Below are 11,570 nucleotides of genomic sequence, written 5' to 3' on the forward strand. Positions count from 1 at the left end.
TGTTTTCAGCAAAGACCCCTAAACCCCTAAAATATGTGCACATATGTCTTCTACAAACATAGGAAAAACACCGACTTTGTTTTATTATACCTGTTTTACTGCTGCTCAATTGATTTATTGCTGTGTGTTATTTGTGTTATCTTTATTTGAAGTGTAAAATCACCATTAAACACGGCCTCAAAGCTGTAGAGCGTTGTTTTTGTCTCCCCCATGAGGAATTCTAAGTAACACCAACAAAATGTTGGCACCGTGACCGTACACCACCCCACATCCCCTTCACACAGTTGCTAGTAGCCAAGGAGGACACGCAGGTTTGAAAAACATGATGGACTCTTCAGAAGAGATGATTTTCTTCTCTTGAGTTTCTGAGCGTGAATACCGGACGACACAATCTTCTGAACATAGTTGTGTGGAGCTGATGGTCCTAATTAGCTTTGTATCAACTTATTTGTTAACGGCTTGAATGTGACGCAAGTTAATTGATGTCAAAAAGTTACTCACTAAAGCTTCAAATGTGTGAAAACAATCGTAAAACTATAGCGAGCGCTAAAAGCAGATAATGTTCTTAAAACCTAATCATCTGGGGTTGTTGAGTGTAATCAATGCCATTTACAGTATCCCTTCTCTTTTGTGGCATACAAAAGATTCTATTTATATCAGTGTCACCACAAGTACCAGGCAATGTGCTTTGTGCTTTTACAAAACTGACACCTCTTTGTTCCCATCGTGAGCAAAACAAGCTTCAACTGTGCAGAGAGTGGCACTGACAACAAAGGCTCGCGGTCAGCGTAGGGAAAAAAACATTTTAGGCGTCATAAGACATTTATGAAATGAGCTCCTTCTGCAACACAAAGGTTAAAAAAGCTTCATAGCATTATAAGCATTATACATATAATTTAGGGGCGTATGTTTTGTTGAAACTTCAGGGAGAGCAACACATTATAATTGGACGGGGGGCCTCCTCCAGAAAAACGTCAAACATTTAATTTCCAGTCTTCTGTTGAATTTATATATGCAACGATGTGTGACTTTCCTGCATCATGTTGCACATGGCTTTATGATATTCCATAATAATCTGAATAATAATAATAATAATCTAAATCTGAAACCATGGAACCAGCATAGGCAGACTTATCATATAGAAAACGTGCATTGTATTCAGATATACAAGTTATTTTAAATGAAAAACATGTGACATGAATGATGAATGTGATGTTTTATTCAGCAGAATTGCATTGTGTTGTTTGATCCCATCCAACATTTCCTATAGTTCTGAGCAGATTTTCTATGCTGATATCTGATAAAAAGCCCACCCCCCAGAAGATATTGTTATTATAATTGTCATTATTACATTAATCTATCGAAACAGTGTTCTCTTCTCTGTATCTTCCAGCATGCTGCTGAATCAGGTGCCTCTTAGCTCGAGGACTGCAAACTCCCGAAGGAAAACAAGGGATCGGAGCATCGCAAACTTTACTCCAGCAAACTGAATCAGAATACAGCAAAAGGATTTATTGCCAAGTGAGTAACACCTAGGTATTTGCCTCGGTGGTTGATGCGTACATAAACACAATATGAAAAAAAACAATGAATACAGAAACAAAGATTTGCAATATCACTGTTTAACATAAAAAGAGGCTGCATGGTTCAGTGCAGGATGTGCAAAAATGTCACAAGATGTGCAAAAGTTCTCCTATGTGCAGAGGAAACTTTAACCAGACTAGTGTATCAACCTGTCTTCATCGGAGTCAAAGTGGACGAAGACAGAAGGCCAACACATTGATCAGGTGTACAACTCTCATTGGGTAATTGGTTGAGCAGGACTTTAGCTAACAACCATTCAGAATGTGTTGTTTCCTCTGATTTATTACATTTCATGGATGCAGTACTTTGATTTCTGTAATGTTTCTGTGTTCTCTTGGTCCTGATGGGATTATAGTGCAGGGGGTGTGGCACTTGGACAACTCCTACCCTTCAATCCACGGTACAACAAAAACTTTCTCAATCTTTTTTCAGACAATGAAGCACATACTAGTGATGGCCAAATGAAGCTTTGTGAACCAGTGTCTTTTTTTTTCTGAGCCCACTAGATGGCGCTTTTGCTTTTAAGAGAAAGACCTCAGGTGTTGCAATTCAGTGTATTCTCAACCTTTTGTTGAACAGAGAGCGCCATCTACTTTATAGTCTGATGTTATGTGAAGAAACAACACAAGAAATGTAGTAGAAAGATATGTGACATGTGCATTTGTAAAGTTTTAGATTAATTAGATTAGAAAATAACTGAAAAATACTATTCCTTGAACTTTAGCGATAACTTAAATGAATGAATATAAAAACTGAAGGAACTGAACGTTACAACAAGTATTTATTTAGTTGTTTTTATTTATTATTATTTAGTTATGCATCTGTATGTTGTATGTTGTTTCGAACAGTCTACAGTTCATACTTATTAGCCACTGTTTAAAACTTTAATGTATTTGATGTGTTTCTTCATAAATTTAAGTATCTTTTGGCTTGAAGTGTCTTGCCTCTGGTGTTTCCTCAGCTCAGTTACTGTTTTTAATTAAATCATTTTTGTCGATTTGGGGCTGGTGGTGGGTGGGTAAATGGGGATCGGGGAGGGAGGGAGGGAGAGTATGTTTGTGTGTGTGTTTGTGTGTGTGTGTGATAGTGTATAAAAAGTGCCACGTAAATAAAGTCTGATTGATTGATTAATGTGGGAGGATTTGTTGCAGGACTGTTGTTTATAGACTGCATTCGTTTTTTAGCTTGGTGTACCTAATAAACTGGCAACATTGTACGATTTCTCTCTCCATGTTACAGATCAGAGGCTGTGGTGCTGCTGCTGTGGCTCGAGCTGTGTGACACCTCCTGCAGTGGAGACTGATCATCAATTGGGGTTACATTTGGACTTCTGTGTGTGTGTGTGTGTGTGTGTGTGTGTGTGTAAATGTCTCCTCAGGAAGGTGTGTTTTTACCAGGAGTGAGTCAGCACTCCAGTCCCAGACACTCCAGAGTGTCTACCGGCCCCTACTGGGAACAAAGGAAGCTTCAAGAGCCGATTTCTTTTTATTCCTAATAAATGCAAGAGGAGAACCAAATTACACAAACATAATTCCAAACAGAGAAATCAGCTTTCTTGAGAAATGTTGTTGTAGATTAAAGATAATAGAATTTTCCTGTATAAATGTAGTTGTAAAAGTATATGAAGGAAGAAAATGATAGGGAAAAGTGAAAATATTATAGACAAAAGCCTAGGCTGATGCATTGTACAGCTCTGTCCGTCTGGATTAACCTCTTCGCCTCCTAAACTTGCATCTATGCATTTTTATGAATACTGCATCTGCAATCTTCATTCAATTTAGATGGAATTTCACATTAGAAATAACATGTTGTCATCTGGAAAAAAAGATCCACAGACAGATCCACACAAAGGTAACCAATGTAAATGCATGTCTTTTGTACTCAATTTCATTTTAACATTAAAGCACATTCAATTCCCTTGTATTGGCTTTATTTGATAAGTTAGATTTTGTAGAGACTCTGATATCCGTAATAAAAAAATAAAAACATTCAAATGAGCTCATTCTGTAACACAAAGGTTGTGAGTTGGAATTATATTGACAACACATTGAGCCGTGCATGACAAATTCACATCATTATAGGCATTTAACAGAATTTAAAAGAAACTTTTGGTGATATTCTTAATCTTGTAGTTCAGTGTTTTCAAACCAGGAGTACTTCAAAACAAACCAGGGGTAGGCTACTTTATAAAACTACATTTTTGCGTTTCTAAATAATTGTAATAAGCTTCTGCTCATCGTCCATGTGAAGCAGCTGAGTGTGACTCCAGAGGAAATGAGCATGGCTTCTACATTAAAAAATGCCTTAGCATCTTTACGTGCCATGCGTGTGTATTCCACACCCTGACTCTCAACAAAACAGAGGCACAGAAGGACTGAGCGATGTTGGACGCGTTGTTATTGCATCCGACGGGGCAGTGAAAGAAACTGGAAAAACCCAAGAGCGGACATATTGATTCCTAAGGTAAAGCTTTTGTTTCTTTTTTCTCTTGCACTGCGGGGCAGGGGTGGACATACCAGTAGTAAACGGGGGATGGTGATGAGGACGCGGAGCAGCGTATGCTTCCACTGTGTGCGTTCCGGTGTCTGTCAGCGGCAGAGGTGGCTGAGATTAGACATTTTTGGGTAGTGGCTGCGCATTTCTTAATGTGGGTGGCAGCCCGACCTGCAGAAATGACGACGTTACGCTGAACTTTGCGGTGCCAGTCGGTAAGGTTGGCTGCAGGAGGCTGATGCACAGCAGCATCCAACCGGGGCTGGAAATTAGATTCCCTCATCTTTTGTTTGTGCCATAAATAGATGGAGATCTAGATGGATAGCTAGATGAACAGATAGATAGATAGATAGATAGATAGATAGATAGATAGATAGATAGATAGATAGATAGATAGATAGATAGATAGATAGATAGATAGATATGAGCTCATCTAGAGGTATATTCATGTTCCTGATTGCATTGTTGCCAGCCTGGATGTCTCAGCCTCATCAGTCTCATGGTGAAATGCTGGTCACTGATATTCCTGCCAGGGCTTTCCAGTAAACCAGAGCTGTGGTCAGGCCCGCGCTGCTTCTGTCTGGCATGTTGCACCTTCAGATGACTTGTATCAGAGCAGAAAGATGAGCCTTTGAATAGCTGAAATCATTCAAATTTGGAGAAATGTTTTGCAGAAATTTGCCAATGTATTCCTGGGAGGAATCCCTAGAACGCTTCTTCAGGACGTTAAAGTGAATTATACTTACCTTAACCTTCTTCGTGGTGTTTAATATCATTTCTGTGGCTGTGATATTTCTCACAGGATTTCATTTGATACATAAAGCGCCCTTCTAAATGTATTTATGTAGTTTTTTTCAGTAAAAGGCATTTGTAGGCCTACTTGTGATGACGCTTATACTCCGGGGTCTTGACTCCTAAAGAAGATGGTTCTGAGGTGTGAGGAGCAATCCAAGGGTCAGCGTGACTTTGACCAGGTTTCATTCATTTTGGAATAATATTGAGACTAGCAAATGTAATCTCTATCCCTGTGAAGAACAATGTTTCTTAAGGAAGTTATGGTCTGTCTGTTGCGATTTGTAATGACCTTATCCTTCTTCATGGTGTTTATCATCATTTCTGTGGTTCTGATATTTGTCATAGGAAAGCATGTGGTACATAAAGTGCCCTTCTAAATGTATTCATAGCTAGTTGTAGGTATTTAGGGTAAAAGCCTTTGTGTTTGGGATTACCCGAATCAGGGTCTGGAGTCTTGAAGGAGATGGTTCTGAGCTGAGGAGACAGTCAGGGTCAGTGGGACTCTTTTAAACCAGACTTGCTGTGTTACGACTCAGTTTCCCAGCAGCCCCAATGACTCAAATACTCACTGCTTTATACTTCCTCTGCCAATACCTCTGTGATCTGCATTTGCATCGCCTGCTGTTTTACAGGAAATGTGGTGTATCCATGGAAACTGAGGTTGTCAAAGGATGATGACAAAGTGATGTTATTATTTGAAAGGCCTCCTTTTAATCTTCCAAACTGTGAGCGTCAAACCCGTGAAAGCTCTTTATGAAATGCAATCTTATCCAACCTGTGCTTGTTTGACATTTCTAATCACTTAAAATCCACCATCTCACTCACAGGTATACCGATAGAGATTAATATCTGATACGACCTCCAAAACAGATATCTCACTTTCTTTTTTAGGACTATTTTTGGGGGCTTTTTCCCCTTTGTTCAGAGTGACAGGATAGACAGGATAGGCAGGAAAGGGGGGAGAGAGATGGGGGATGACACGCAGAAAAGGGCCGCAGGTCGGCTTCGAACCCGGGCCGCTGCAGAGGCCTCAGCCTATGGGTGCACGCTCTTACTGGGTGAGCTGGAGGGCCCTCCAGATATCTCACTTTCTAGAAAAGAAGAAGAGAATATTGCATAGTTATCCCAAACTGAGAAGAAGAGATAAACCTGCTGTAAAAGTAGTCAGTGTTTGCCTTCTAGTAGCCTATTTAAGAATGCCATGATGCAAATTCATTACACCTTAAACTCACATGCCGTCAGGCTGTGTTCCAGATTCACTACGTAAAGATTCTTCTGTCAGATGTGCCTAAGTAATGATTCAAATATGAAATCAGATAGTAGGGAAGTCTGTAGCAGCAGGGAGAAATAAATCTGTGGGAAAAACTCATCCAACTCAGTGAGTCTTAGCTGAGGAAATGATGGTGAAAGTTAACCTACATCTTATTTTGCTGGAGTCCCTGAATGCCCCCTCAAGGACCCCTGAAGGTCCCTGAGAGCCCCCTATGGGAGGCAATGTTCTAGATTTCTCTTGTTCATACGATTTATCATAACATATTGCAAAAGTACATAATACATCATGTAAAACTATTAAGGAACGGTATAATAAAAAGAAAAGAAAATGCCAGTAGGCTAGTACAGAGGGTATTAATATGGTACATGCAAAATTACACATATTGATGGAAATTAATTAAAATTCAGTTTGTTTCATATATTTCATATTACAGTGTTATTGTTGCAGGTATCAGGATGCATTAATGAAATGACAAAATACTGATATTTAATTAATTCAAAAAGCAAAAATATAAAATACAAGAAATAGTTTGTGTCAATAAACATGAAGCAGCTAGACAGAAGGAGCATTTACCATTCCAAATAAAATAAAATATATGAATGACTAGTACTTACTACAGAATTAATATTTAGCAATACTTAAAGTAAAGAAAACATGCACCAAAGAAAAAAAGATCAAATATTTATTTTTTAATTCTGATACAATTTTTTATTTTAATGTTAAGTGTAATATTATAGTCATTTAAAAAATATACATTTATCGGAATTTAAAATATTCTTTTTAATATGCAATCTCTATAATTTTTTAATACAAATTATCTTTTTTTATTACTTTAATTAAACAAATAACATAACAAAAATTCAGACATCTCAATTAAAAAATGAACAAGAGCATACATTGGAAAACGTAATCATAAAAAAGAAAACAAGAAATAAAAATGTGACAGCTTTAAAAAATGTATTAATTAAACATCTTTGAGTATAAATCAGAAATAAATATAGCTTTTTTATTTGTTATTTAATTAAGAGACTCAAAAGTAAATGTCTAATACAAAATCTCTCATGAGCATTTCAATGTGACGTCACCGTTCCAACCGGACCAATGAAATCGCTTCTAGCAAGTTTTGCCGCGAGGAGGAGCTGAGCTGCAGTGGTTGGGTGGGTGTGTGTGTTTTCTGGAGAAAAGAACTGCTAGCTGGTTAAGTAAAGGTATGAATGAATACTTCGCAACAACGACAACTTACTAACGCATTAGTCAAATAACCTGCGCGGCTCCAGGCGTGTGTCGAAGTTTTCTGCGGACAACACTGACTCTTTAGTGGGCAGCACACGCTTTGTTGTTGGCCGGAGCATTAACGTTAGCTGCTAGCTTTAGCTTGCTAAAACCGGGTAGTTGCAGGTAACAATAGTAGACTTTGTAGTAAGACTCACATGCATGTCTTCGTTGTGTTACTGCTGCTTGGCTAGCTAACAACAGCCCGTCTTCGGTCCACGGCCTGACCTCATGGATCCCGGTGGAAGTGAACTGGACTCCAGCCTGCCTCAGCCCGAGAACCCGTGTCTGATCGTGGAGGACTCCCAGCCGGACAGTGTTGCTCTGGAGGACGACCCCGAAAGCAGCTACCGAGCTCTGCTGGCCCGGCGCCTGTCCAGCCTGCAGCCCACCTCCCGCAGTCCGGTTCTGGTGAGCAGCCGACTGATCTTACCAAGTAACTAACATCCAGGGCTAGCTTATAGCTTCTGTAGCTCGGTTGAGACTGATGTTTGTAGAGCGCATGGCAAGTCAAACAACTGTAACGTTACTGGTCAGCAGTGGTGGCAGAAGTAGTCCCTTTTTTCAATTTTAGTACAAATATCGATGCCAAAGTGTGGGAAAACACCAATACAAGTAAACATCCTGCTGCTAAATTTGACTTAAGTGAAAATAAAGAAAGTAAACAGCCCTTGTTAGTGTTTTATTATTATGTTATTTCTATTCATCCTCATGAATTTTTATATGAGCAGCATTTTACTCCATTTTAAGATAGAAGTAATTATAAATACATTTTTATTTACTTACCCATTAAGTCATTATATTTAATAACATAAACCACTTGTTATAAACAAAACTAAAAAAATAAGAAGTAACTACAGCTGTCACATAAATATAGTAGAGTAAATAGTTCTGTAAAAATGTACCTCTGAATTGTACTTGAGTAAAAGTACTTTGTTGCTTTCCACCACTGCTGGTCAGCCAGCTTGTTGACTCTTTCCCATAAATATATTTGGGTTTTCTAACCCCATACTGCGCACAACCTGTCCACAGATGGAGACATCAGTCCAGCCATCCATCCATCCATCCAGCCAGCCATCCACTATTCAGGGTCACTTGGTGAGACTGGACGAGAGGCCGAGAGGCTGGGTACACTCTGGACAAGCTACCAGACATGTTCATGATATTTTGTTGTGATTGACAGTATGGGTGTTGAAATGAATAGATGTGTCACTATTTGGACGTGGAGGATTCTGAATCGATTAATGCCTACTGGTTTTCCGGTTGCTGTTTTTTGTTGTTGCCTTTGTCTTTTGTCTGCTGTGTTTAGACTCCACTACATTCAAGATGTATTTTTTTTAGGAGCAGATACATTAATATAGGGAGTTCATATATATGACTACTTGTATTTGTTGATGAAAACCATGTGTAGCAAGAAATAATATTGAGGAGATGGAGCTTGGGATATCGGATTGGATTGAATCGTTGACAGGATAATCGTAATCGAATTGTGAGACCAGGGAAGATTAACACCCCTAGTTGAGAGGTTGCAAGTCTATTACAAGGCTGACACATATGGAAAAACATCTATTCACAACTACAACATGCCTACGGGCAATTTAGAGATCCCAATTCACATAACCTACATGTCTTTGGACAGTGGGGGAGCACATTACATACAAAGAGATCTAAAGTGGTAGCGCTCACATGGCCCAGATCCTGCAGCCGTATCTGAATCTCTTGAGTTCACTGGACTTTAGACCACTTCCCCCTGCTAGTGAGGTAGGAGAGAGGTTAAATATATATCTCGTCCAAACAGAATGTGGTTTGTTTAAGTATGATCAGATTTTCTTCCAGCATGACAACATGTTTTATAGTAGTTTGGTTGACAACTTGAGAAAATTAGATTGGCGTGTAGTGACTACGGTAAAGCACCCAGGCACTTCTCATCAAATCTATGTCCCCCACTGCCATGTATTATAAGCTGTATGGCTTTAAAAAGGTTGTTTAGTAGACAGGCATACCTTTTTCTCACCACTACCTCTAAATCTGACCTTTTTTTCTCTTTTGACCCATCCAATACATTGAAGGGAACCTGACTCGTGACAGCAGATTTGCTATTCCCCTTCATATTTTGAATTGGTTTCCTATATTTTACAGTGTGTTTTTTGTGTGCAACTAGTGAAGATTTTTTCTTGTCCAGGAACTGATATCTTCCCCGTTAGGAAGCAGATTATCTCAGACTGATAGCCTATCAGAGAGCTCCCAGAGTAACAACCAAGCTGAAACAGGTCAGTGCTCTTTGAACAACATGGATATGGCATTCATACCTATGTTACTAATCCTGTATAAAACAAAAACAACACTGTTTTCTTAATTTAGGCATTCTCCTGGCGGATAACTCCAGTTCTGCATTCCAGGAGGAAAGTCAAGTTCTAAACATTTGCCCTCCAGCCAACAAGAGAAAGTATGTGGGGACCAGACATATTTACTGATTGATGGTACTCAGGGTAAGACAATGATATAGTGTTTTCACTCTGGTCCTAATTATTGCAGGTGTGCAGCAGAGGACCCTAATATGGATTCTGGAGCTGATTCTACCACACACTGCATTCAGTCTGAGGGTAGGAGCTCTTCTCACATGTTAAGGAAGATTAACATCCATATCCAGTATAAGATTTAATATTATATTACGTGTTATTACGTTTGATGGCATCTGTGTTTCAGAGGGAACCTCTCAGTTTGGTTTTCTCGAGCTTTCTCAGAGTCAGGATCTGCGAGGTGAAGTGATCAACAGTCAGCAGGAAGAAGAAGAAGACATCGTACTGCAGCCAGACAGCGAAACACGCACCAAATTAGGTATTAACACGTTTTTTGATGCCTTTCTATGTTTCATTGTCATGTAGTCCCAAAATCTCCTTTGAATTGAGCCAGAGAATATTAACCTGCACGTCTTGAATGATTTACATATTCAAAAGGCTGCAGTCAAACTTGGTTCCTGGGTGATTTAAGAAATAAAATTTCAATCTAAAGATGGGTACAAATCCTGAATAAATGAGTGGAGTGAAATAACAACTGCAGATGCTTCCATACAGGACCCCACAGGTCAATAAATGGTTCGATTAGTATTCTAATGATCCCTTCAATGTGACCAGATATCAACCGTACCGTACACCTATGAGAGACTTTGGAGTGACATGTAAGACAATGCTCTCCCCCACCATCATCAAAACACCAAATCAGAGAATACGTCCTAGTAGAATAATATTCATTCCTCGAATAGAGTTCAGACACTTGGAGAAAGGAGCACTGAAGATGTTCTGGAGGGCTCATGGTGTAGAAACACTTCACCATGACACTACATTCCTGTATTTCCGGCCATTTGTAACTCATCCATTGCTCCGGTGAATCTTGGTTCCATATACAGAGAGTTGAAATGTTCATTTTGGAGGCAATATATTTATGCTTGCTCCAGGGGAACCACTCATGGTTTACTTTTTACTGTGAGGCTGCTGGTGAAATAATCAAATGCGCACTGTGTGTGCCGGTTAGAGCAGAAATAAATTCCTAATCCCACTGGATGAAGGCTGGGTGTAACAGTTCATTATTTAGTATCTGATTGGAGCATTCATACTGACCTCAAATAGTTTAAAGAGTCAATCTAACTTACACCTTCTTTCATCACAAGCAGAGCAGAACATCAGCTGCAGGACTTCAGAGAGTCAGGACAACAAAGCAGTGAGGTACAGATCCGTATGGTGTTTAAATCCTACATTCATTAACGGTGCAAATACTGCTTTGGGATGAGCAGAGTTTTTTTCCTTTCCTTCTTCCTCCAGATCTGAGGTGAGCTCCAGCAGCTCGTTGGAGCCTCCGGGTCCGTCAGGGAGGCAGCTGAGCGTCCAGGCTCTTCTGCACTCTCAGGCCCCTGGTGAGCAGGGCGAGCAGGACTGTGAGATCCTGTCCTCGCAGGAGGACATGTTCGACGCTGACAAGACAGGTACATTTATGCATATGCAAACCTGTATGGTCTTTTCAAGGTTGCAGGTAATAGGAGAGTGTTGCTGACAATTCTTTCTACTTCATGAGTTGTGTCAGTCAAACAGAAAGTGGTTTATATTAGTTGAAAGTTGGACGGTTGTCTTTCTCTCTGTGACACATGTTTTTTTTATAT

General features: G+C 39.5%; 1 protein-coding gene across 16 annotated transcripts in view; it reads left to right on the forward strand.

The window, feature by feature from the left end:
- Positions 1-3,821: 3,821 nt before the first annotated feature.
- Positions 3,822-11,570, forward strand: part of tp53bp1 (tumor protein p53 binding protein, 1) — a 24,212-nt gene continuing 16,463 nt past the window's right edge. For 3 of the 16 annotated variants that reach the window (XM_034899810.1, XM_034900297.1, XM_034900382.1), the window contains exons 1-8: positions 3,822-4,047; positions 7,612-7,828; positions 9,600-9,687; positions 9,779-9,863; positions 9,953-10,020; positions 10,124-10,255; positions 11,085-11,139; positions 11,236-11,396. In XM_034899810.1, the coding sequence (XP_034755701.1) occupies positions 7,649-7,828; positions 9,600-9,687; positions 9,779-9,863; positions 9,953-10,020; positions 10,124-10,255; positions 11,085-11,139; positions 11,236-11,396 (769 nt within the window). In that variant the 5' untranslated portion in view covers positions 3,822-4,047; positions 7,612-7,648. The other 13 variants (XM_034900130.1, XM_034899722.1, XM_034899555.1 and 10 more) reach the window with 11 other exon arrangements.

This window comes from Etheostoma cragini, chromosome 1 (assembly GCF_013103735.1).
Source record: "Etheostoma cragini isolate CJK2018 chromosome 1, CSU_Ecrag_1.0, whole genome shotgun sequence".
Classification (NCBI taxonomy): Eukaryota; Metazoa; Chordata; class Actinopteri; order Perciformes; family Percidae; genus Etheostoma; species Etheostoma cragini.